This window comes from Amblyomma mixtum, chromosome 10 (assembly GCF_055824585.1).
Source record: "Amblyomma mixtum isolate Tamu chromosome 10, ASM5582458v1, whole genome shotgun sequence".
NCBI lineage: Eukaryota > Metazoa > Arthropoda > Arachnida > Ixodida > Ixodidae > Amblyomma > Amblyomma mixtum.
Genome location: NC_143021.1, coordinates 46,784,493 through 46,811,935, shown reverse-complemented (window position 1 = coordinate 46,811,935; position 27,443 = coordinate 46,784,493). Strand labels below are relative to the sequence as shown.

Here is a 27,443-nt window from a genome sequence, read left to right as displayed (position 1 = left end):
AGAAGTACGAGGGATAAGATAGCAGCACCTGGAACAAGAGAGAGTTTATTTGAGAAATATGGGAGAGGCTTTTGTTCTACATTGGGCATTGCATTTTTCTAAGGCGGTGATCCTCAATACTTGTTTTCGCCCTTTGCATTGCTCGTAAGGCTTTTGTTACTTCCTGATTTTCTAGTGGCGTAAAGAAGGCAGAATTTATTAGGGACCATAATCTAGTAAATAAAATTCTAGCAGAAAAAAGAAGAAATGGGCCTTGACAGGTATTATGATGCTCTGGCTTGTTAGCCGATGTTTGCTGAGGGTAACAGAGTAGTTTTCAATTGAATGCAAGCGTAGCCGGAGGTGGCAGAAGTTAGGTGGCCGCTACAGATAAAGCACGAGGGATAAGGTTGCAGCACCTGGAACAAGAGAGAGTTTATTGAAGAAATAAGGGAGAGGCTTTCGTTCTACATTGGGCATTACATTTTTCTTAAGGCTATGATCCTCAATACTTGTTTTCTCCCTTTGCATTGCTCGCAAGGCTTTCGTTACTTCCTTTCCCTCTAGTGGCGTAAAGAGGGCAGAATTTATCAGGGAACATAATCTAGTGAATAAAATCCTAGCAGAAAAAGAAGAAATGGGCCTTGACAGGAATTATGATGCTTTGGCCTGTTAGCCGGGTTTTGCTGTGGGTAACAAAGTGGTTTCCAATTGAATGCAAGCGTAGCCAGAGGTGGCAGAAGTTAGGTGGCCGCTTCAGATAAAGAAGTACGAGGGATAAGGTAGCAGCACCTGGAACAAGAGACTGTTTATTGAAGAAATATGGGAGAGGCTTTCATTCTACATTGGGCATTGCATTTTTCTGAAGGCGATGATCCTCAATACTTGTTTTCTCCCTTTGCATTGCTCGTAAGGCTTTCGTTACTTCCTTGTCCTCTAGTGGCGTAAAGACGGCAGAATTTATCAGGAAACATAATCTAGTGAATAAAATCCTAGCAGAAAAAGAAGAAATGGGCCTTGACAGGAATTATGATGCTTTGGCTTGTTAGCCGATGTTTGCTGAGGGTAACAGAGTGGTTTCCAATTGAATGCAAGCGTAGCCGGAGGTGGCTGAAGTTAGGTGGCCGCTTCAGATAAAGAAGTAAGAGGGATAAGATAGCAGCACCTGGAACAAGAGAGAGTTTATTGGAGAAATATGGGAGAGGCTTTTGTTCTACATTGGGCTTTGCATTTTTCTGAGGGCGGTGATCCTCAATACTTGTTTTCGCCCTTTGCATTGCTCGTATGGCTTTCGTTACTTCCTGATTCTCTAGTGGCATAAAGAAGGCGGAATTTATTAGGGAGCATAATCTAGTCAATAAAATTCTAGCAGAAAAAAGAAGAAATGGGCCTTGACAGGTATTATGATGCTTTGGCCTGTTAGCCGATGTTTGCTGAGGGTAACACAGTGGTTTCCAATTGATTGCAAGCGTAGCCGGAGGTGGCAGAAGTTAGGTGGCCGCTACAGATAAAGTACGAGGGATAAGGTAGCAGCACCTGGAACAAGAGAGAGTTTATTGGAGAAATATGGGAGAGGCTTTTGTTCTACATTGGACATTGCATTTTTCTGAGGGCGGTGATCCTCAATACTTGTTTTCGCCCTTTGCATTGCTCGTAAGGCTTTCGTTACTTCCTGATTCTCTAGTGGCATAAAGAAGGCAGAATTTATTAGGGAGCATAGTCTAGTAAATAAAATTCTAGCAGAAAAAAGAAGAAATGGGCCTTGACAGGTATTATGATGCTTTGGCCTGTTAGCCGATGTTTGCTGAGGGTAACAGAGTGGTTTCCAATTGATTGCAAGCGTAGCAGGAGGTGGCAGAAGTTAGGTGGCCGCTTCAGATAAAGAAGTACGAGGGATAAGGTAGCAGCACCTGGAACAAGAGAGAGTTTATTGAAGAAATATGGGAGAGGCTTTCGTTCTACATTGGGCATTGCATTTTTCTGAAGGCGATGATCCTCAATACTTGTTTTCTCCCTTTGCATTGCTCGTAAGGCTTTCGTTACTTCCTTGTCCTCTAGTGGCGTAAAGAGGGCAGAATTTATCAGGGAACATAATCTAGTGAATAAAATCCTAGCAGAAAAAGAAGAAATGGGCCTTGACAAGAATTATGATGCTCTGGCTTGTTAGCCGATGTTTGCTGAGGGTAACAGAGTGGTTTCCAATTGAATGCAAGCGTAGCCGGAGGTGGCAGAAGTTAGGTGGCCGCTTCAGATAAAGAAGTACGAGGGATAACATAGCAGCACCTGGAACAAGAGAGAGTTTATTGGAGAAATATGGGAGAGGCTTTTGTTCTACATTGGGCATTGCATTTTTCTGAGAGCGATGATCCTCAATACTTGTTTTCTCCGTTTGCATTGCTCGTAAGGCTTTCGTTACTACCTTGTCCTCTAGTGGCGTAAAGAGGGCAGAGTTTATCAGGGAACATAATCTAGTGAATAAAATCCTAGCAAAAAAAGAAGAAATTGGCCTTGACAGGAATTATGATGCTTTGGCTTGTTAGCCGATGTTTGCTGTGGGTAACAGAGTGGTTTCCAATTGAATGCAAGTGCAGCCGCAGGTGGCAGAAGTTAGGTGGCCGCTTCAGATTAAGAAGTACGAGGGATATGATAGCAGCACCTGGAACAAGAGAGAGTTTATTGGAGAAAAATGGGAGAGGCTTTTGTTCTACATTGGGCATTGCATTTTTCTGAAGGCGATGATCCTCAATACTTGTTTTCTCCCTTTGCATTGCTCGTAAGGCTTTCGTTACTTCCTTGTCCTCTAGTGGCGTAAAGAGGGCGGAATTTATCAGGGAACATAATCTTGTGAATAAAATCCTAGCAGAAAAAGAAGAAATGGGCCTTGACAGGAATTATGATGCCATGGCCTGTTAGCCGATGTTTGCTGAGGGTAACAGAGTGGTTTCCAATTGAATGCAAGCGTAGCCAGAGGTGGCAGAAGTTAGGTGGCCGCTTCAGATAAAGAAGTACGAGGGATAAGATAGCAGCACCTGGAACAAGAGAGAGTTTATTTGAGAAATATGGGAGAGGCTTTTGTTCTACATTGGGCATTGCATTTTTCTAAGGGCGGTGATCCTCAATACTTGTTTTCGCCCTTTGCATTGCTCGTAAGGCTTTTGTTACTTCCTGATTTTCTAGTGGCGTAAAGAAGGCAGAATTTATTAGGGACCATAATCTAGTAAATAAAATTCTAGCAGAAAAAAGAAGAAATGGGCCTTGACAGGTATTATGATGCTCTGGCTTGTTAGCCGATGTTTGCTGAGGGTAACAGAGTAGTTTTCAATTGAATGCAAGCGTAGCCGGAGGTGGCAGAAGTTAGGTGGCCGCTACAGATAAAGCACGAGGGATAAGGTTGCAGCACCTGGAACAAGAGAGAGTTTATTGAAGAAATAAGGGAGAGGCTTTCGTTCTACATTGGGCATTGCATTTTTCTGAAGGCGATAATGCTCAATACTTGTTTTCTCGCTTTGCATTGCTCGTAAGGCTTTCGTTACTTCCTTGTCTTCTAGTGGCGTAAAGAGGGCAGAATTTATCAGGGAACATAATCTAGTGAATAAAATCCTAGCAGAAAAAGAAGAAATGGGCCTTGACAGGAATTATGATGCTTTGGCTTGTTAGCCGATGTTTGCTGTGGGTAACAGAGTGGTTTCCAATTGAATGCAAGCGTAGCCGGAGGTGGCAGAAGTTAGGTGGCCGCTTCAGATAAAGAAGTACGAGGGATAAGGTAGCAGCACCTGGAACAAGAGACTGTTTATTGAAGAAATATGGGAGAGGCTTTCGTTCTACATTGGGCATTGCATTTTTCTGAAGGCAATGATCCTCAATACTTGTTTTCTCCCTTTGCATTGCTCGCAAGGCTTTCGTTACTTCCTTGTCCTCTAGTGGCGTAAAGAGGGCAGAATTTATCAGGGAACATAAACTAGTGAATAAAATCCTAGCAGAAAAAGAAGAAATGGGCCTTGACAGGAATTATGATGCTCTGGCTTGTTAGCCGATGTTTGCTGAGGGTAACAGAGTGGTTTCCAATTGAATGCAAGCGTAGCCGGAGGTGGCAGAAGTTAGGTGGCCGCTACAGATAAAGTACGAGGGATAAGGTTGCAGCACCTGGAACAAGAGAGAGTTTATTGAAGAAATAAGTGAGAGCCTTTCGTTCTACATTGGGCATTGCATTTTTCTGAAGGCGATGATCCTCAATACTTGTTTTCTCCCTTTGCATTGCTCGTAAGGCTTTCGTTACTTCCTTGTCTTCTAGTGGCGTAAAGAGGGCAGAATTTATCAGGGAACATAATCTAGTGAATAAAATCCTAGCAGAAAAAGAAGAAATGGGCCTTGACAGGAATTATGATGCTTTGGCTTGATAGCCGATGTTTGCTGAGGGTAACAGAGTGGTTTCCAATTAAATGCAAGCATAGCCGGAGGTGGCAGAAGTTAGGTGGCCACTTCAGATAAAGAAGTACGAGGGATAAGATAGCAGCACCTGGAACAAGAGAGAGTTTATTGGAGAAATATGGGAGAGGCTTTTGTTCTACATTGGTCATTGCATTTTTCTGAGGGCGATGATCCTCAATACTTCTTTTCGCCCTTTGCATTGCTCGTAAGGCTTTCGTTACTTCCTTGTTCGCTAGTGGCGTAAAGAGGGCAGAATTTATCAGGGAACATAATCTAGTAAATAAAGTCCTAGCAGAAAAAGAAGAAATGGCCTTGACAGGTCTCATAATGCGAAGGCTAGGTAATCGATGTTCGCTGAGGGTAACAGAGTGGTTTCCAATAGAATGCAAGCATAGCCGGAGGTTACAGAAAATTGGGTGGCTGCTTTAGATAAAGAAGTGCACTTTATTGAAGAAATATGGGAGAGGCTTTCGTTCTACATTGGGCATTGCATTTTTCTGAAGGCGATGATCCTCAATACTTGTTTTCTCCCTTTGCATTGCTCGCAAGGCTTTCTTTACTTCCTTGTTGTTTAGTGGCGTAAAAAGTCCAGAACTGATCAGGGAGTGAACCGGAGTTAACTAAATCCGAGCAGAAATTCGAAGGGAGCAATGGGTCTTGGCAGACCTTGTCTGAAGTATTGAACCAACTGTCCCGACAACACGTTCTACTTAATCATGTAATACAAAGGCTACGTAGCCGATAGTCATTAAGTGTAATATACTGGATTCAGTGGGAACACAAGCGTAGCAGGAGGTGGCAGACAGTTTGGTGGCCGCATGAGATAACGAAGCATGAGGGTATAAGATAGCAGTAGCTGGCGCACGACAGAGTTAATTGAAGAAATATCGCAGAGGTCATTTTTTCCTTCATTGGGCGTTGGACGTTTCTGGGCGCGTAATGGAGTGAAAGCTCTTAGGGATCGGCACAGATCATTGCTCGAGCCTTCAATTGCAGTCAGGACAGGCAGGCTGTCAGCAAGTATAACGAACTGTTAAATAATACAAGGAATCTTTGATAAGGTCCCATGATTTGCTAGAAATTAGGCCGCAAATATAGGCGTAATATCACCAGCCCGAAATTTCTTTATTTCAGAGGTACTGCCAGCCTTCGCAGAAGGCCTTTGGCAGTATTGAGCATATTTTGTAAAGAAAGTACAAAAAAGCGCAACAAGACATAATAATGACAACAGTGGTGTCATCCACCTGCTTGAGCAGTTTAACACTGAGAGAGAAAACGAAGAAAAAACAGAAGAATGACAAATGCTTTGTACAAGCTTGCGCTGTTCCCGCGTATGGAAGCAAGACTTACATATAACACAAGAACGCGGGCATGAACAGCTCGCTTTGGCAGATTGACAAACAGAAGACACACGATGTGCTGTCAGCAAACACAAGATGTCAAGGGCAATGATTGATGAATAAATATCACCTGAACACTAGCGCGAACCAAAACGCTTCTGTTGAGTTAACGTATGCACTTTAATTTTCGGTATTCAACAGCGTCAGTAGGCAGAGCGTTCCACTGGCGGGCGGTTTTTAGAAAAAAATAATTTTGAGAGGTATCTGTTCGGCTCATATATTCTTTTTGTTTCTTGGAATGGTTTGATCTTGTACATCGCCGTATAGCAGGTTCGATGTACTTGCTACTGCGATGTATGCGATGATGCGATGTACCTAGCTCACTACAGTAGAGTAGATGCATGCATTTCATTCGTTCATAATACCACAACAATTGTAATAGTTCTAAATTAGGTTTTTCCACAAGTGCAGTTGCTGAGGCACGCCTACTATATGAACTATAGATGAATCGAGCTGCCTTTCTTTGGATATTTCGAGTTCGGCAATGTTTAATTCAATGTACGGATCCCAGACTGCAGAAGCATATTCAAGAAGGGGTCTGATAAAAGAGGGAAGGAGTTTTATCTCTTGTTTTTCTACAAATACTTTTTGTAATGTATAAACATGTTCATTCGATCTGAGACCTGACGTGAGGATTACAACTAAGTATTTAAAGCTTTTAATGGAAGATAAAGAGTGTCCATTGATGTTATAGGGAAATATGAGCGGTTTTGTGTTGCGTGTTACTGTCATTGTTACCGTTTTTTCTGTTTATTTTCATTTCCCACGTTGAGCACCAGTTTTATATTTTAGCTAATGAAGAATTTAGTAGATATTGGTAATTCGAGCTTTTAATTTCTTGATAAATACAATCATCAGCAAAAAGTTTTATTTTCAAGGGTACTGCACTAACAATATCATTAATGAAAACTAGAAAGAAAAGGGGCGCAAGAAAAGATCCCTGTGGAGCAGCCGACTTGACAAACATATAGCTCGAGCACATTTCATCAGCACGTTGGCCTCTACAGGAGAGATAAGCCGCAATCCGTGCAAGCAATACGTAGGTCTTAAGTATGGATTACAGTTTTAATAGCAGCTTTGGGTGGGACACGCAGTCGAAAGCTTTTTCAAAATCTAAAAACATAATATCGATCTGGCTTTGTTTATCGAGTGCTGCTGCAAAATCATGCACTGCCTCTATAAGTTGCGTGACCATAGATATGCCCCTGCGGAAGCTGTGCTGCCCAGAATCGATTAAAATGTGCTCCTTCCGGAAAAAAAAAGATATATGTTTGAAAATAATACGTTCCATTATTTTAGCGCTTGTGCTCAGTAGAGAAATTGGTCTGTAGGATGCTAGGAGTGATTTGTCGCCCGCTTTCGGCATTGGCGTAAGTTTTGCATACTTGCAGTCTACTGGAAGCGCTGCTTGAGATAAGGATGCTCTAAGAATAGCAGATAAGTATTTGGAGCACCACTCCATCTACCTGTACAAGAAGGCGTTTGGAATCCCGTCAGTTCCTTGTGCCTTTTTGGTATCAATGTTCAGTAACAGCGATAAGACACCTTGTTCTGATATATATATTGTAACGGCATACGACCTTCGCAACCAAGAGCGCGCTGCGGTATACAAATAAAGAAGAGGCGCGGGGCGAGCGCGAGGGGAGAGCGCGCGGCGCTAGCGCGTGAGGTTGAGAACAAAGGTGAATCGCCGCGGCCGGTTATGTCTGAGTCTCCTGTGTCTGAATCCTCACCTTCCCCCCTCCCCCACCCCCACCCGAGAGGCATGGGAGACTGCCCTCCTCAACTGCTCCACACTGGAGTCCCAAAGGGCTCTGGTCAAGCGGGCGCGAGACGGGGCCTCGTCATGCGGTGTCCCGGACTAAGGATACCGACCTTGCAGCAGGGTTATTTATTTTTTTTTAACCCTCAAGCTCTCTTGATTAAAGTTTTTCACCACCACCACCACCACCACCTGTGTCTGAGTCTCTGTGCCTTTCTCTGCGCGGGCCCGCCGTCCCGTAACATTTGGTGGCAGCGGTGGGATCATGCCGCTCACCCGCTCCCAGAATCAAGTCCCCGACGTGCCAGTCGACAGGACTCCGCCACCAGCCGACGGCGCCGACGACGCCGCGGCCGGCATCGCTACACCTGGGCGCTCGGAGGGGCTCGGTTCTCCGCAGCGGCTGGCCGCCGGTATTGAGCGCCTCCTCGATATTTTTACTCAGCGGATGGACGCATGGGAGGCTCGTCTGACTGCCCAGGCTGGGGAGATGGAGGCGATCCGGCGCGACTTCCATCGCCTTCTGCCAGTCGAGCCGAACACGGGTCCGGTGCCTCTGGACGTCCCCGCCACCGCTTTACCCAGCTCTGCCGTCGCTGTGCCTGCGGTCGTAGCCGCCAACAGCGTGCTCGGCGCGGGCGCATCATTGGACGTCGTGGAGTTGTCCACGTTCGACGGCACCATTTCGTGGGACGCTTACCGCATCCAGCTGGACAGTATTGCGGCGGCGAGAGGCTGGGACGAGCAGATGAAGGCACGGATGCTCGTCGCCAAACTGAGAGGCCGCGCGACTGAGCTGCTGCAGAACGTGCCGCCTGACCAGCTGGGCTCTTATACTGTCCTGGCGGGCCTCCTCGCCGACCACTACAGTGCCTCAGGTCACCCCCGTGTGCAGTACCACCGCCTGCGAGTCCGCCGTCAAGAGCCCGGGGAGACATACCAGGACCTCGCCGCCGCCATTGAACGCCTGGCTCTGCAGTCGTTGCCGGGGGCGCCTCAGAACGCCGTGGCCCTGGTCGGCAACGAGGCATTCGTCGACGCCATCCGACTCCCTGAGGTGCAGCGCTTGGTCCGCTCTGGGCGTCCTGAGACCGTCCGCGCCGCCATGGCGCTCGCCGTCGAGGCGGAATCGACTTTGCTGGCCACGCGGGGGTCGCCACCATCTTCCGAGCACAGCGTCCCGGTGCAGGCTCCTCGGTTCTCAGTCCCCACAGCGGCCTCTACCCGACGCAGGCGTAATGACACCCGCACGACCTGCTTCCGCTGCGGCCTGAGGGGACACTACGCGAGGGACTGTGCTGGCCCTCCGACGTCGGAAAACGATTCGGTGGAACGGTGCCCCCGGATAAAGTCCGTCCCCGCACTCCTTAGTTCGCCGCGTCCCCTTCTTTCGTCGGCTTCGATGACAACGGAAGCTCCCTACGTGCTCGTTGACGTCGCCCTGCTTGATCGGCACGTAGCGGCCTTGGTCGACACTGGAGCGGCTGTTAATGTGCTCGACAAATCGCTTATTGTCAACGCACCCCACCTGCTTCTTCCAGCCGCCAAAACCCGGCTCGTAGCTTTTAACGGCGCCCCGGTGGCGCAAGTCGGACGTGCTACCGTCAACGTGACAGCACTCGGAAAGACCATCTCCACCGAGTTTGTTGTCGCGGACAGCCCTATTTGGCCAGTGGTCCTCGGGTGCGGGTGGTGCCAGCAAGCCGGAGTCGTTCTCAATTTTACCACCACAGAACCACGTGCGAGCCAAACTCTGTGTGGGCCGGGTTGGCTTAGCTGGATTTCCAGCGTCGGTGTCACCCTGTGGCAGTCCCTGGTGTCGGCGACCAAGCGTGCTTCGGGATCTGTGCGCTACCTCGGAACGAAGTGGCCACGTCGAGTCAAGCCAGTCGACGTCACTACCGTGACTGTGGCGACCGCCGTGACTCTGCCACCGGGTGCGGCAACTTTGGTGCATGCCAAGTCTGACAAACCGATCACAGCGGATGTGATTTTCGAACCTACCCGGTGTTCGGCTCCGGCCCGAGAGATGACCTCCCCTCGAAGCCTTCTGTCGGTGCTCAGTGGAGAGGTCCACGTGTTAATGCTTAATATCAGCCGCGCACCGCTCGTGCTGACTCCCGGCACGCAATTGGGTGCAGCGTCAGTCTTGGACTCAGCATCACCGGTTGCGTCTCTGCAGCATGAAACACCATCTCACCACACTCCAGCGCCGGCGGTCCTATCATGGGACGAATTTAACTTTGGGCCCACCCTGACCTGCGCGGAGCTCGCCTCTCTGAAGGCCTTGCTGCTCGAGCATCGCAGTTGCCTTGCTCTAAGCGCTAGTGAACTCGGGTGCACTTCCAGGGCCCAACACCGGATAAACACCGAAAACCGTGGGCCTATTCATCACCAACCTCGCCGTGTCGCGCCAGCTGAACGGAGAGTCATCCAGCAGCACGTATGCGACATGCTTGACCAGGGAATCATCGCCCCTTCTTGTAGCCCTTGGTCCTCCCCTGTCGTCCTTGTGCGCAAGAAGGATGGAACACTCCGCTTCTGCGTAGATTACCGCAAGTTGAACGCTATCACTCGTCTCGACGTGTACCCGCTGCCCCGCCTCGACGATGCACTTGACCGCCTGAAGGGGGCCCGTTATTTTTCCACCCTAGATCTGCTCTCGGGCTACTGGCAGGTGCCTGTTCACCCCGATGATGTGGAAAAGACAGCATTCGTGACTCCCGACGGCCTCTACCAATTCAACCGTATGCCGTTCGGTCTCTCAAATGCTCCAGCCACCTTTCAGCGCCTCATGGACCGCGTCTTAGGCCATATGAAGTGGACTATGGCGCTGGTCTACCTGGATGACGTCATTGTCTATGCGGCCACGTTTGATGAACACCAAAGGCGACTCAAACTCGTCCTCGAAGCCCTTACCTCTGCTGGGCTTCGCTTAAAACCAAAGAAATGTTTCTTCGGTTTCGCAGAGGTCACGTACTTGGGTCACGTTGTGAGCCGGCATGGCATCCGTCCCGACCCGGAGAAGCTAAAAGCGCTTACGGCTTACGAAGCTCCCACCACTGCCAAGGAGCTCAAAAGTTTCCTCGGATTTGCTTCATACTTCCGTCGTTTTATACCCAACTTTGCCAAGCGAAGCGCTCTCTTGACCGCCCTACTGAAGAAGAATGCAGCGTGGAGTTGGACACCGGCCCAACAGCTCGCGTTTCTTGACGTCAAGCACGCGCTCCTCGAGCCTCCTACGTTGGCCCATTACAACGAATCGGCCCCCATCGTCCTCCACACGGATGCCAGCCAAGATGGGCTCGGCGCTGTCCTTCTGCAGGAAGACGAGTCTGGTGACCATAAAGTCCTAGCTTATGCCAGCCGCCAGCTTTCCGACGTTGAGCGCCGCCGCCACTCTTCAGAACTCGAGTGCCTCGCCGTTGTCTGGGCCGTCGAGAAGTTCCGTCCCTACTTGTACGGCCGTCACTTTACCATCGTCACGGGCAATAGCGCTCTGACTTGGCTGCAGTCTGCCAAACACTTAAATGCCAAGATTGCACGCTGGTCCCTGCAACTTCAAGAGTATGATTTCACCATAGTGCATCGGCGCGGCTCTGTACATCAGGATGCCGATTTCCTTTCTCGCCACCCTTGTTCCGTGACAGCTTTGACGGACCTCAGGACTGCGCAAGCGCAAGATCCCGACGTTGCTGCCATAATCCACTCCCTTGGCACCGCCGTCGGCGCAGGTCTCCGCAAACTGCGCCGGGTCTATCAAATGAAGGATAACCTCTTGTGTCATGTGAAGTGGTTCCGTGGTCGACCACCCGTGTGGTTGCCAGTTGTGCCGGCAACATTGCGGTCGCAAATCTTGCGCGGCCTACACGACGCTCCCACGGCTGGTCACCTTGGTCGCAGCAAAACCTACGCACGAGTGTCGGAGCGCTTTTGGTGGCCTAATATGTCCTGAGACGTCAAGGAACACGTGGCGTCCTGCCAGACGTGCCAGTTCAGGAAGTCATCCACACGAGTAACCAAGCCACCCCCGCAGGCGTTTTCGCCGCCGAGTTCACCTTTCGAACTGGTTGGATTGGATCATTTGGGCCCGTTCCCGAAGACACGCGCCGGCAACCGGTATATTCTGGTTGCGGTCGACTACTTCTCCAAGTGGGTCGAAGCACTGCCCGTTCCCGACACGTCGTCCGCTCATGCCGTCTTGTTTGTGGAACAACATCTTGTTCTTCGGCATGGTGTGCCACAACGCCTCATCACGGACCGCGGGAGCTGCTTTATGTCCCAAGAATTTGAGCGTGCCCTCCGCTCCTTCGGCATTGCGCATTCCACTACATCCGTCAATCATCCCCAGTGCAATGGCCTCGTGGAGCGTGTCAACCGCACCCTTACGGATATACGAGGGGGTACCCAAAAGAAACCGGACTAATTTTTTGAATCGGCAAAGCTTCTGTGGTACGGCGTTTTGCCGCTAGGAGCGCATAGAACGAACATTCCAGAGTCAGTAAGCCGAGTGCCGTCGCTGAAGGAGGTCAGACTAGTTTAGGCAGAGTTTTAGAGTGACGACTGTTTTGTGTGAGTGTCGTTTTTGCAATGGCTGATTTTCGTGAACAGCGTGCGCCGGTGAAATTCTGATTTTTTCTCGGAAAAAGTGGAACGGAAACTCTTGAAATATTCAGACAGACGTTCAAGGACGATGCTATGGGGACAACTCAAGTGTTCCTGAATAAAATCCTGAATCAAAGCAACAGTCATGCTAATGGAAAACTTCAAATTCACCTCGCTTCAAGAAAGCTCGTCCGGTGAAACCAAACCTCAAAACAATGCTGATTTGTTTCGACGTGAGAGGAGTCGTCCATTCAGAATTTGTTCCGCAGGGTCAGACAGTTAACCAGGCTTTCTGCTTGGATGTTTTGAAAAGATTGGGCAACAGTGTTCGGTGGAAGCGGCCTGATTTGTGGCAGTCGGGTGACTGGTTTTTCCACCATGGCAATGCCCCTTCTCACACAGCCCTGTCTCTACGACAAATTCGGACCAAAAATGGCATGACCTCTGTTCCTCAACCCTCGTACTCACCGGACCTTGCCACGTGCTACTTTCTTTGTTTCGTAGAATGAAAGGACAGGTGAATGGAAAGCGTTTCGCTGATGTTGCTGAGGTGAAGAAAAAAACGACGGAGGCACTGTCAAGCATCACAAAAGATGAATTTAAACAATGTTTTGAAAAATGGAATGAAAGACTCGACAAACGTATCATTGTAAGTGGAGAGTACTTTGAAGGATATTGAAGGCCTGTGCTTAAAATGTTACCAAATAAGTTCAAAGAAAAATAAGTCCGGTTTCTTTTGGGTACCCCCTCGTACTCGCCTCCTACGTCGCTCCGTCCCACACAAACTGGGATCGTTTTGTTTCTACTGCAGCTTTTGCACTCAACACTGCGGCTCAAGAAACAATGCATGTCACGCCGTTCTCAGTCGTCTATGCGCAGAACGCCCTCCATCCCTCTCGACGCGCAGTTGGGCCTTCGCCATCCTACTGCGTCATCGACTGACTGCGCCCAACGACTTCGTTCCGCCCGCCTCGACGCTCAGCGCAACCTTCTCACGGCCCATGCGCGTGCGCAAGTGGCCAATGCTGCAGCACCACCACCTCCCTCCTTCCGGTCCGGTGACTTGGTCCTCGTTCGCCGCACCATCCGCGCGACTGGCCGTGCAGCGAAGCTCTTGCCCCGATACCGCGGCCCTTACAGTGTCGTTGCACGGCTCGGCCCCGTTACGTACCGCCTAGAAGACCTCCCCGAGCCTCGACCACGCGGTGTGCACCACATTTTTCCGGAACATGTCTCCAACATGAAGCGCTATGTCTCCGGCACCCACCGTGATCCCGAATTGGCTCCCACGTCCTCCCTAGTGCCGCCCTCCCGTACCAGCACCAGGCCTCCCTTCCTGAATGCCGCCCCTTAAGTGGAGCGCTGCTCCGTGAACGCAATCCCAAGTCCCGCGGTGCGAGAAGCCCTCGCAGTTTTCGTACGGCAAGGAGTCGCCTACAAGCAGCCCCGGGATCTACCGGGACCGTCTCGTGTCAGACGACACTGTCATCACAACGTGACGATGCCTCCTGCGCACCAAGCTGCGCCGGTGCGAAGAACCTCAGCCCGGGCTCATCGGGACGAGTTCGATGCCGCCTGCAAAGCGAAGCACGCGCTAGGGGACACCAGCGGTGTCTTCCCCCTCTTATCTTGGAGACTGGAAGAGACTCTTATCTTCCCCCTCTTCCCCCCCCCCCCCCGGTGGAAAGATGTAACGGCATACGACCTTCGCAACCAAGAGCGCGCTGCGGTATACAAATAAAGAAGAGGCGCGGGGCGAGCGCGAGGGGAGAGCGCGCGGCGCTAGCGCGTGAGGTTGAGAACAAAGGTGAATCGCCGCGGCCGGTTATGTCTGAGTCTCCTGTGTCTGAGTCTCTGTGCCTTTCTCTGCGCGGGCCCGCCGTCCCGTAACAATATATATATCACTGGTAGCGGAATTGCTACTATGGCATGTTAAATGTGGTCTTTTTCCGTCATCAAATGTAAATATGGAAAGAAAAATTTGCTGAATACATTCGCAATTTGAGACCTTTCAGTCACAGTCACAGCGTCGATACGCATACTACAGAATCGGTCTTTTCTGGCTTTAAAATGCCGCCAGAACTTGGCAGGTAATGAGACAAGGAACGTTTTCATAGTTACATTACGATAAATATATTTTGCATTTCTTATGCATCCCTCCAGCTCAAGGCGCATGTCTGAAAGCTTGAGCATATTTGAAGCAGAGGTAAACTTCCGGGTTTGTATTCTAAGCTTCTTTTTGCTTTCCGCTTTAAGCGCACTATCTCTTTGGACATCGAGGGATTAGTGTTATGTATAATTTTCTGAGTACATGGCGCGAAATCATTTATACATTTTAACACCAAATTTTGGAAGACTAACCATAAGCGGTCGACAGGACATGTCTTGGAAAGAGATAGGAAGTTGGAAAAGAACCTTTCTAACGCATCTAAAATACCAACGTCATTGGCACATACCAAATTTGGAAATGCACGCTTATGCTTCCTGCGTTTAGGAACAATGTTGAGTTTGAAGTCTAAGCATATCATCTTATGTTTTGATTTGCCTTCGACGATCTGCAGTTTTGGGCCAGGACGAAGCAGCCCATCAGATAATAGCAATAATTCTAAAATAGGCTCTGATCCATTTTGAATGCGTGTGGGCTGCTTTACAAGCTGGGTTAAATCACGAAAAAGAATTATGACAACGAAAGGCTCTGCAAATTTGGACAGGGGTTCAGGAAATCCGCTTTCCCGGGAAATGGACGGAATATTGGAATTGCCGCCGATTAATATTTTGGAAGAGGTTTTTTTGCATTCACAGAGGAAATCATTAAATTTTTCTAATCATATATTATCGGAGTTCGTCTTTGTGTCCTCTTGCTTCGTCTGTCGTCTTGTTCGCGCTGTTCCCTGCCACGATGTATTATTACAAACTCGCCCAGCTATCCATCCTTCTTCGGAGTTAGGAGTCCAATGATAAGGTTAATTTTTTTTTAAAAAGATCCTAGCAACAACGCACTCGATTTCAGGTAGGTCAGGAAGCCTAGCTACTTGCAATGATTCTTTAATCATTTTTGTATCGCAGAACCAGGGAACAAACGCCAACAGACTCCTCAATTTTCTGGGCTGCATCTATGAAAAGTGCAGTATGTGTAGGAAAATTGTCCAAATACTCCTCTGCAAGCCCATTTCACACATTTGCAGGCAAATTCTTAGCATTTCGCAGCAGTGTGGGGTCAAAGTGCACTGCGACATCAGTCCGCAAGTTGTGAACCTCTGCTACAGAACTGACAGTGACAGAGATTTTTGACAGCAGAGAATCAGTGAACACACTCTGGGGTAGTCAGGCCAGATATTACGGGAAAACAGAGCCGGTTTTTCTTAAATATTCGGCTTGCCATTCCTGGAGTAGGCTCTAAAGCTCTCAGAAAAATTCGTACAGTGAGAAGTTGAAACTGGGACTACGAGAGACTAAAAAACCCACCTCCGTCTTCGTGTTGTTCTTTCAGGTGTGCATCAGGAGAAGCGTCGCCCTCAGAAGCATTTCCCGCCGTCTATTCTCCCAAAGAGCCATGAAGCCTCGTTATGCAAGTGTGGAAGAAGAACTGAGAGAGGATCCGGACTGGCTTCTGTCTAACGCGACGATGGTTACGCAAATAACCAACTTCGAAAGCCTCAGTTAAGCCACGTGCACCAACTGATTTTTTTCATTGTGATATGGCATTAAAGATCAGATTTCATTTATGCCATGCCGAGGGCCTTCAAGTGAAGACATGCATTCTCTACAAAAGCGAACATACCATATTCGAAGATTTCTAAAACAACAAGTTTGTATAAGGAATTTTTCCGGACTTTATCCTCTTCAAGCACCAATTAGTTTTGCACAGAGGAAACATATATTGTAATTATTCCTCAGGAGACTTATTGAAAGCGAGGTATAAAAACTTACGCAACATTTTCATATTTCTGCGCATTTTCGCACTTCCGCACATTTTGGCTGAGTCAACATTCGTGGACATCGAGCCTCAAAAGCGATGCATCTATAAAATCACTACATGTTTTTTCTTTTAGCTTGCCGAATGTTAGAAGATTCTAAATGCCTAGTTATCGCATAATGTGATTAACATGATCATTCTTCACTGTGCTACTTGCAAAAGAGAAAAACTATGTTTTCGAGTATATGCACGCCAACTCAGAAGGCGGCGGAAGAAAGTTAGGCAGGCGGATAAAATTAAGAAGCTTAGGGGGATAGGGTAGCCGCAGCTGCTGAAGGGCACGGTTAATTGGAGAGGCATGGGAGATAAGCCTTTGCCCTGCAGTGGGCGCAGGCAGACTGATGACGAACCAAAGATTCCACATCCCCGTACCTCTTTGAGGGGCAACCTTCACGTCTGCATTGTTGCGTAAATGACCGCCACACATGTTGGACCCACTCATTGCACCTAGCATAGCGCAATGATTTGCCTGTAGTGGCTCAGCATAGTTAGGATTCCTTCGTACCCCCTGAGACAGAAATGACGATAGTGCTACAGCAAGACGGCCACATGAAAGACTTACACAGGACATGCGCTACGTACCATCTGCGCACTCTTCCATTGTACAATCCGCTGAACTACTTCGGCGGTGCTTGCTTACAATATCAGTTTGACAGAGAAAGAAATGTAATAAATTTTTTCTGGCCTTCAGAGTTTTGCAACCGAGAGTTGTGAGAGCAGTTGAAATTAAATTGAGAGGTGACGCAATGCAGGCATTTCCTCGAGATTGTGAGCAATAGATACATGGAAAATAAAACATCTTTCTTGTCGGCAAGCAAGAAGTTGTATTCTGATGCTGGCTTCCGGAGCTTCAATGTCCATGTCAGAATTTGCAGCTTAAATTCACCTTTGACCTTTACCAGGTTGACGTGTAGCAACTGTGATTGCAGTCATATTGGGGATACCATTAACTGCGAAGAGAGAAAAACAACACCTCCATCTCCAGAACTCTTCATGAGAGCTTAATCTTCCGCCTTTCAGCAGGTTGTTTTATATTTCATCATCATCATCATCAGCCTGACTACACCCACTTCAGGGCAAAGGCCTCTCCCATGTCTCTCCAATTACCCGGTCCTTCGCCAGCCGCGGCCACCATATTCCCGGAAATTTCTTTATCTCATCCGCCCACCTAATTTTCTGCCACCCCCTGCTACGCTTGCCTTCTCTTGGAATCCACTCCGTTACCCTTAAGGACCAGCGGTTATCTTGCCTTCGCATTATATGCTCTGCCCAAGTCCACTTCTTCCTCTTGATTTCAACTAGGATATCATCAACGCGCGTCTGTTTCACTCCGCCCGCTTCCGATCTCTTAACGTTACACCTATCATTTTTAAGGCGAAAGCCTTTAATGTCTCATCGTTGTAAGCAGCAGTTGTCGACAGAAATATCACGCTTTTCAATTGGTCGAAATGGTCGTGACGTCACAGAGCGCCAATTTCAAACGGGGCCAATTGTACTTCGGCTAGTAACCATGCAACCAATTGAAGGGATCGTATAGTGATGCTCCAAGTAAGTGGGACTGAGCTTAGTTAATGGCTTAATTACCCAATTAGCCTAATTAACTTCTCTAGTTAGGCCATATAAATAAATAAAACCGAGTAGGAAATTCGTCGAGCTCGGGAATCGAACCCCGGTCTTCGGCGTGCGAGACGAGCATGCTAGCCACTCCGCCATGCCAGCTCGAAGGTTTGGAATGGTTGGTTTGGTTTGGTTTGGTTTATGGGGTTTAACGTCCCAAAGCGATTAAGGCTATGAGAGACGCCGTAGTGAAGGGCTTCGGAAATTTCGACCACATGTTCTTTAACGTGCACTGACATCGCACAGTACACGGGCCTCTAGAATTTTTCCTCCAAAGAAATTCAACCGCCGCGGCCGGGATCGAACCCGTGTCTTTCGGGGAAGGTTTGTAATGAACAAAGGCGCGTCTAGTAAATACGGTGTCTTCGCTGACTCCCAACCTCCTTCCTTCCCTCCCACCGAGGTTTAGGTGTCCACCGAGATATGAGAGATAGATGCATTTCCTTTCCTCAAAAACCAATTTACCGACGAGCGAGGCGTAGAACCGAATGGGCGATAGCGTTCTATGGACTCTCTTGCAGCGTTGCAAGACGCTGTCGCGTTCCACTCTTAGAGGCGAATCATAACATCTTAACCACACATCAGTGACCACACTTTAGGTCAAAAAAGTGCCCCCCCCCCCCCCGAATTTTGACGGGTGTCCACCGAGATATGTGAGACAACTTCCTTTCCTCAAATAGAATTTTCATTTTCTTCATTACGCGCCTTCTTTCTCTTCTTTCACTCCCACTTCCTCCCTTCCTCTACGGTGCGGTTCAGGTGTCCACCGAGATGACAGAGAATTACTGCGCCATTTCCTTTCCTCAAAAAGCGTTGCGTTCAAAGGGCAAGGCATCGCGCCGAACGGGTGGTGGCGTTCTGTAGACTGGCAGCGCTACAACACGCTACCGCGTTCCACTCCTAAAGGCCAAGCCTAAGCGTCATTAATGAGCAATTAATTAGTATTCAGGTATTAATCAGTAATTAACCATTAATTAGTGATCTGTCATTACTTAGGAATTAGTGCTCAATTATACATGACGTCACCAGTGCCACAGCGGCAAAGAGGTGCGGAATACGTTTTCGCCTCTACGCACTTTAGACAGTCAAAGTGCCCCCTGAATTTTTTTTCCATAGCTCGTTGCGTTGTCCTTAACGTAAGCTGAACACTCTTTGTTAGCCTCCACGTTTCTGCCCCATAGGTGAGTACCGGTAAGATACACCTGTTGTATACTTTTCTCTTGGGGGATATTGGTAAACTGCCATTCATGATCTGAGATAGCATGCCATATGCGCTCCTTCCGATTCTTATTATTCTAGTTATTTCCCTCTCATGATCTGGATCTGCTGTCACTACCTGCCCTAAATAGACATATTTCCACGTATCAATGTAGTGTCCGTTCGTTCGCGCAAGGCCGCAGGAAAGGAGTGTTATCATTTTTGTTCGTACGCCAGAAGCGACCGGACTAATCTCGACCACTCACAGCCATGAAGAGCTGCTTCTACGTGTTTCCAGATTACTCTAGATGATCTCGACCTGTTATCTCGAAGTTTTCTTGCCGGATTCAAATTGAACGATGTTGCGAACAGCGGGATTCGAAGTTCGACGACTGACGAGCACGGTTGTTGCTTACGCCGCCGCCGAGTGATTCAGTTCTTTTGCGGGCGTAAGTCAGCCCAAATAAAGTGCTTCGTTTCCAAGTCTTCTTGGTGTCTTCCTGACCGCTGTACTGCCGTCACTACAACGTGACATCTGGTGGAGGTTCCTGCTTTCATTCATAGCTCGGAACACCAGTTACCTACCCAACCTCGAAGTAAGTTACGCTGGGGTTCACAATCTGTTAGTAAAAACTGACACAACTAAAAGTGCGGGACCAGACGCCATACCTAACATGTTTTTAAAGAGGTACTCGGAATGGAGTGCCCGTTACCTGACAGTGATTTTCAACGAATCACTGAACACATCCTCCGTTCCCCAGGCTTGGAAAATTGCCAATGTCATCCCGGTGTTTAAATCTGGCGATAAACAACAAAATAGTAATTGCCGACCGATCTCCCTAATTTCCACTTGCGGCAAGCTTCTTGAGCGCATTATTCGCCAGCACCTTGTTCAGTTCTTAACTTGTCATAATCTACGGTCACACAGTTAGCACGGTTTTCGATCTGGTTTGTCCACTGTCCCTCAGCTCATTCAATTTACTCACGACATCGGTTCCGCTTTAAATAACCGTGATCAAATCGATGCAATATTTATAGATTACTCCAAAGCATCTGACATGATCTGCCATAATAAGCTCCTTCGTAAACTACGCACCATGTTTCACGGCAATAAGTTACTGGACTGGATAACCGACTTCTTATACTTACGATCCCAGTTCGTCGCTTTTAACCATGCGCAGTATTCGTCCGTCACTGTAACTTCAGGTGTGCCCTAAGGATCGGTGCTTGGGCCTCTACTCTTTATAATTTTTATTAATGATGTAGCTAATGTTACTAACGACACCGCAGTGAAGTTACGCCTATATGCCGATGACTTTGTGCTTTACCGCAACGTTGCTAAAGCAGATGATCAACAGGAACTAAACAAAGTGTTTTCATTTGTCTGTGAATGGAGTAATGCATGGCAAATGAAAATTAATTTCTCTAAAAGAGTTGCAATTACCTTTGGTAACAAAAAGAATCAGCTGCATTTCTCTTACAGTAATAACGGTAAACGCTTGACCCATGTCAGCGAGTTCAGATTCCTGGGCGTTATATCTTCGCATGACTTAAAATTGAATGCTGACATAAATAACATATCTGGCAAAGCACTTCGAAAACTTGGCTATCTCAAAATAACCTTAAAAAATTCCACGAAGGAATTTAACTGCTTACAAATCACTAGTTCGACCCATCCTGGAGTACGCCTCAATTGTCTGGTCCACTCATCACGCGCGCAATTGACCGTTCAGAATCAGTTAAAAAAAAGCAATACGATTCATCTTCGGCCGGTATGATCGCAAGTTTTCACCTTCTTCCCATATGCACAGTTTATCTTTACAAACTTTAGAACATAGGCGCACACGTGAACGCATCATTATGCTGCACAAGATCGTTCACACGTCATCTGGCATTCAGGCACCCTTCACATTTGTGTCCTCAAGCGCACGTGGAACCCGAGGGAACCACCCATTAAACATTGTTCCATTCAAACCACATATAGATTGTTTTAAATTTCCTTTTTCCTTTAACTCTTGAAATTTGGAATGGATTGGACGGCTCACTTCGTTTATTGCTAATTGAAGAGTTTCTTGTTCAGTTCCCTGACAATTTGACCTGTTGATCCGTTTTTAATACTTCTGTATTATTTATTTCTATCCTACGCATGTTATTTGTTTTTACTCATGTATTTACCCACTCCTGCTATGTCTCTCCTCGGAGACAGCAGTATTTAAAAATATAAATAATTAAAAAAATAAATATTTAACCTGGTGGCATCCCGTTGGCCATTTGACTAATTGAGCAAATCAAATTTTAGGGTACTTGCTCCGTAACCTTGCTTTAGCTCCTCGTTCCGTAGAACTACTTCCTTACTTAATATTTGTACGGTGGAAATTGGAGCCTGCATGCGCCGCGTATGAACCTCACTTTCCTTACCTGCTTAGAACGCTCAAATCTGTCGCGCTGCCAGATTCATTTGCTCTGACTATTCATATCATGTAGGCACGCTCAGCGGTCGGCGAACAGACTGCCCGCCGCTCTGGGCCGAGCTCAACTTAACGCCGATACCGAACTTTCGAGATAAAGTGTGCAAATGTACAGAACATTCTGGAACATGGTAGAACCGGCTACGCCTTGATGTGATCAATCGAGATAAATCTGGGCGCGTCTTGAATGACAAAAAAAGCAACAAACCGGCGTTCCGGCAGCTTTGAAGAATGAACAAACACTACAAATATTCGCGTCAATTTCATAAATCCAATCATTTATTTATTGACGATGCCAGAGCTATCCCAGGCGCTTTTCGGATTTCCGGTAACAGTCACCCTAAGCCGCATACCCCGTGAAAACCCGCAAAAAAGTCTTTTTTTTTTCCTCAAAAGAACCCGAAACTGCAATAAGCTTCCATGCTAAGTGGCTACGGTCATCAACTTGAGTCACTTTAAAACCTCCATTGATGATCATCTGCAGCCATGTTAATACCTCTTTGTTTTCCCACGCCTCGTGTAATATCCCCTGTGAACCTTTCGGAATAAAGAAGTAAATTAATAAATGAATAAATAAATAAAATATTCTTGGTGCACAGGACATCTCGCTGCCCAAGAACTACTCCAGGCTGAGGAAGGGAAGTACAAGTGTCCCTTAACAAAAGACAGAGGGAGAACATACACGACGCATAAGGCTCAGTATCAAAAACCAACTTGCTCGTCAAAAAACGTTACTGGAAGAGAAAAAGTCGATACATCGTCGAAAAAGGGAGACCACGCCTTCATAGACGGCGACGGTGTGGTCAGGCTAGTCTTTGACTCAGAACGCTGCAGCGGCGTCCAGGAAGAAAGCTCCTGTTTTGCTATCCATGTCCACCGCTCAACACGCCTAGCGGTGCTGCACGCGCACCGCATTGTTCTCCACTGAGGGCTCAGCGACACGCCCACCGAGCTACGAGCAAGTTTTCGGTGACGCGGCCCCGCCAGTGCGTTAAACGCGCCGATGTAAAATATCTGCTATGTGTGTGGTACCGCCTGAAAGCTGAAACCGCGTTCATTAAAAAATTAAAAAGTACTAAAAAATGCGAATGTTTAAAAAATATCAAACCGCTAAAACGCAAGACGTTAGCCGTTGTAAAAGATAGCCATTTCTGAGAGGAATCGAACCCCTGACTGCGGATAGGGAGTCGCACGCGCTACCACAACGCCACGAAAGCACTTTTTTTGCCTTTATTGCCTGTAAACGCGTGCAGACTGCTTACTTAAAGCAGAAGCTTATATTTATGTCGTGTGGAGTTTCACATAATGACTGCGATAGTGAAAGAGGAAACAGTGTCTGGATGTGCAAGAGGAACCACGGTTATGCTCTTATCCACGAATATGCACCAACAAGCCCAGCTTCAAGCACTTCTATGCTCTTAAAGTTGGAGCTTAAGTGTTCGCCCAAATTTTTTAGTTACGAAGAACTTGAACTGAGGAATTCCATCCTTGACGCATCCACACGGGACTCCGGCCATTGATTTGTATAAGCAAGAGGAATCGAAGATGCACAGTTGTTTCAGAAAAAACCTGCCGATTTACCCCCCACCAGTGCAGAAGCGCTGAGACAGAATATCCTGGGTAGTTTTGTGAGGAAGCTCGGCCACCGCGAACGTTGGAAGCAATAACCATTCAGTGCAAGCTGGTCGCCGACGTAGCGCTTCGACATATGATAGTATGAACAAGCTGTGGAATAGCTTCGATAAGTGAGAGCATTTAGAAAGGCGTCGGCTATAATCTTCACAAGGGTGGTTTCTTTTCTACAGCGTTGTATTTCCGTGTAGCAGTCATTTCGCTGGCAAGATAAGCAGCTGACTCCTTGCGCTAATTGCGAGTGGCTCATACGCCTGCATCATTTCCACACCTGTTCACGCAGTGACGGATGGGTTCGTGGCCACCACGGCAGTCGCCTTAGCCTCCTAGAAGACCGGTCTCAGGACTGCCGGGAAAGCAACAACATGAGAAAGCGCAGCGGGTGCATTCTGTGCCAAAAGCGTCGGCCTCTTGTCTGGCGGGAAAAGGAAAAGCGGTGGTGACAGCAAAGCCACCCCCGCTGAAATGGCACGCTCCGCCAGCATTGCGTGGCTAAGTGCCTTCCTTTCATCGGGGCGCGCAGCCCCGTGCGCCAAGGGGCCGCCGTCGTCACGAGGCGGCCGCTTTTTTCCAGGAAGCCTTTCTGTGGGAACAATGCGCTCTGCTGCCGTCGGTGGCCACCACAGTGGCGCCGCGAACGCAGTTGCTCACGAAGGCTCTCGGCCTGCAATCGTCACTTGCGGAGCTCTGTGTGTTTGAGACCTTTATATTCTTACTTTACCAGTGCTCATTTAAAGGGAGTAAACCAGGTGTCTAACGAGGAGACTAGACATGGAACTGAAAACAGCGCACAAGCTGTGGAGAGAAAGTGACAGGGGTAAAGTTCAGAGAGAGGAAGATAGCAGATTGGACCAGGGAACAAATGCAACTCGATATGGAGAAGAAATGGGCATGATTATGGCATCTAATGTGAAGGAAAGCAAGGGTAACGTTAAGGATAACTAATTGGATTCCAAGAGAAGGCAATAGCCGCAGATGGCGGCCGAAAGTTAGGTGAGTGGATGAAACAAAGAAGTTTGCGAGAACGACGTTGGCCGTAGATGGCGCCAAGGTCAAATCGGAGGTCAGAGGCAAAGTTTTCTGCTGCGCTGAATCTACTTAGGATCATGATAATGATGATGAAGACGATGATGACGCCCAGTTGTTCATTTGAAAGGAGAGTCTGCTACGAAAGCTGCTTTCTAAAGCGGTTTACGAAGAACCCGCTGAAAAGACTGAATGCAAGCAATATTAAATACTGACACTTGTAGTGCAGCCTTGCGCATCCTTACGTTAACCCAGACTCCTCATTCTGGTTCACGACCCAAGCCCTGATGCTGCTGTACTCTCGCCTCGAAGTGGCTACCCGAAACGATAGCAGGTACTGCAGGCAGCAGTGATGTATTTTCAAATACTTATGTCTTCCGTGCGCGCTCTGAACAGACAGAGCGGCGTTTTTTCTTTACTTTTTTTATCTTAAAGTTACATGACTTTAGTGTAAAGAGTCAACCAATGACTAGCAGACCCCCGCTTTGACACGAGATGACCCACGCTTTGAAGTAGGGGCATAACAGCCGGAAGCGGTACGTTGCCCCATACGCCAGTGCGCATGGCAGCATAGCGCGGAAAAGTACGCGGATGGCTTTTCAAAATCTTTTGTCCGAAGGCGCATGTCTTCTCGGAACCCATCAGCCACCGCGGAAGGATTGCAGCGCTGTGGGGTCCATTCTCTCGCCGCCGAACGCGGGTTGTGCATTGTTCCGGAGGTTAATGGGGAGTGCCAGGCGAGGGGCGAACGGTGAGCTCCGGGCGTGTCGGAACGGTGGTGTCCCGGAGGTCGTTCGCTGCGCTTGTGGATATAGCATATATTTAGCCGTTCTGCATTTACAATGGTGAAAAAGAGAGGCCCCTTGCCGGCACTGATCAGAACTACGCCGACAGTCGAAGACGATCGAATCAAAACGTCACTGGTATTTACTAAAAGCTCATTACAGGCCATGTAACATCGACTTCACTTGAAAACTTCGCGCAGGGGCCACGACAGATTACCTCGAGGTACTCGCTTTTTGGGCTGCATTGTATAGTCAAAAGGTTCCTCTACCTGTTCTGAACAAAATTAAGCGCACTAAAGGCGTAAGTTAAAGCAAATTAATCACTTAAAATCGTGGGCTTCAAGCTCCAACCACCAACAGCGACCGCCATTTTGAAATGCATTCAGTGATGTTGGTGACGTCACAAGAGCAGAGCCCCGGTTGTGTCGCCTGCTACAAGTTCCCTGTCTCCGCTTGCATACCACGTGAGGAAGGCGCCCCGCCGCGACCCTCGCAGTTGTCATCGGACAAATCAGTCGGTATGTCATCGTCTGCACAGCCTGTTGATGACTCGCAGAGTGAGACCGAAACCCCGAGATAGGCGCCACACTTTTATTTCGATCCAAGTGCGTCAGAATCGAGCGACGATCACGACGAACGTTAAAGTGATGCAGACAGCGATGCCCACAACGACCTCGGACTTGCGAGAGATGCCGGGGAAATTCCTCCGCTATGGTGAGTGTTGCGGCTATTCGAAATATATCACAGCGCGATCACAATTTGAGCCGCTTGCCGTTTACATAATTAGCAGTAAGCCCTCGTGCGTTTAACACGAGTTATGGTCTCAAACATGTCCGACTATGTTCGCATCGTGGATAATTACGACAGTCTGAACGCTGTTGTTACAATTCTCTGCACGTTATACGTATTAGCGGGGGCAGGCACATTGAGGCACCCCACGTTTACCACTCTATATTGCTGCAAGTTTTGAGGGTGCTACACGCAGTTTTCGCGCGATGCATTCGGTTGCAGTTCGGTGTGCGCCTCGCTCATCGAGCGATGCCTTCGCATGTCCGTGCGGAGTGCGTGATAACAGCATGCAGTCGAGCGTCGAACCACGGCATATGCCGCGTTGATAGACGACCCTAACCTGGCGCGCATTTATCTCAGTAGGGAGGAAGTGAATGTGCTGTCAGGGGCCTGTTTGTGGAAATCAAGTGTGCGCGAACAAAATTGATTGCCAAGTCGTCAAATCAGTGCGAATCACGAAGGCTATAAGCGGAAGTGTTGATAACATAAGTAAAACTGTTCCACGACATAGCACAATATACGCGTACCCGCGTTCCGCGAACTGATAGTGCACCAAGCATGCATTTAAAATTATCCTGCGCTGTGCTGCCTGGATTGTTACCCATCATGTACTATTTTGCAGGTGTCGCTGTGGCAACTGCCGTTTAAAGCAAACGGCGGTTGAAAATTTCGTCGTCTTCGTATGACCTTAACAATATGATTCTGCTTATTGGGGGACAGGCAGTTGTCAGCTTTGTCTGCGTGCAACATTACCAAAAGTTGTCGTCATGTGCATGATAGGGCCTGTATGCGACTACAAAATGTGTACAATAACAGCCCTGCAGTAAATATTCGTAATGCTACTCCTTCCATCTATATTCGCATATAGTTTTCATGGAAACAGGTGTTGCTCATTCTTTCTGTTTGCAGCCCTTGTTTTTGTTGCTGCCTCCTGGAACAAAACGGGAAATTTGAGCAACACAAAACTGCGCAGGGCACAAGACATATAAAAGAAGCAGATGGGAACAGAGAGAAGCGCAGGTTGCCTTGGGCAACCAGGGCCGGCACCAAAGAAAGCTGCTTATTAAAAAACAGGAGGATTGGACTCTCGCCTGAAGCGCTGCGTGATGGGAATACCCGAAGGCGACGATGCTGTATCGCCTGGCAGGGTTGCGCAGCACGGAAGCACACAACAAAGCACGTGGGTTAGATCCACACATAACCAGAGAGATCCAAACCAAAGAGGGACAGAGAGCCTAATATGCTCGATTGGAGGACCACTCATGCCCAAAGGAGGATTTGACTTAAACAGGTACCAGAGCACTACCCAGTGTGGTAGTACGCATTTGTGTGGAACTCACTCTTGGAACAGGCCTGGCCTTGGCCTACTCAGTGCACGTCTAGGGGGATAGCGGTTGGCGGGGCATATACTTTTTGAGCGAAGCAGAGGCCTTGAGGCAGAGCAACCGCCTAGCATTAGGAAGGTGCTCGGTTTGACCCCCAGTGCCGCCAGGTGTCTACCACTTCTCTAACGGACACAATGTTCTCCTGGCTCAGTGCTCGGCTCTTTTGGGTGAAATGTTTGAGAAATAGATCTCTGACCAAACCAATGCGCCGATAGGTCAGTGGCTTGTTTCACCATGAAACGACTCAAATCTCCTTCGTACGAATTTTTTTTCTCTGCTGGCACAGGGTCCCTAGAGAGGTGTGTATGCGCCTCACGTGAGGAATCGCCTTTAGGAGGCTGTGAAGTCATTTAAAACCTGTTTGGCCTTGTAAAGACTTTGGGAGATTTACACA

General features: G+C 48.1%; 1 protein-coding gene across 15 annotated transcripts in view; it reads left to right on the top strand.

Annotated features, from left to right (window-relative positions):
* The window catches only part of LOC149325704 (polyamine-transporting ATPase 13A3-like), a 783,814-nt gene that overhangs the window by 728,118 nt on the left and 28,253 nt on the right, over positions 1-27,443 (top strand). For 11 of the 15 annotated variants that reach the window (XM_089563633.1, XM_089563634.1, XM_089563628.1 and 8 more), the window contains one exon: positions 15,665-16,103. The exons of 2 other annotated variants lie outside the window; for them this stretch is intronic. In XM_089563633.1, coding sequence (XP_089419759.1) covers positions 15,665-15,838 — 174 coding nt within the window. In that variant the 3' untranslated portion in view covers positions 15,839-16,103. Of the gene's footprint in view, positions 1-15,664; positions 16,104-23,347; positions 24,490-27,443 lie in introns of those variants that run through there. 2 more of the 15 variants (XR_016286321.1, XM_089563626.1) reach the window with 2 other exon arrangements.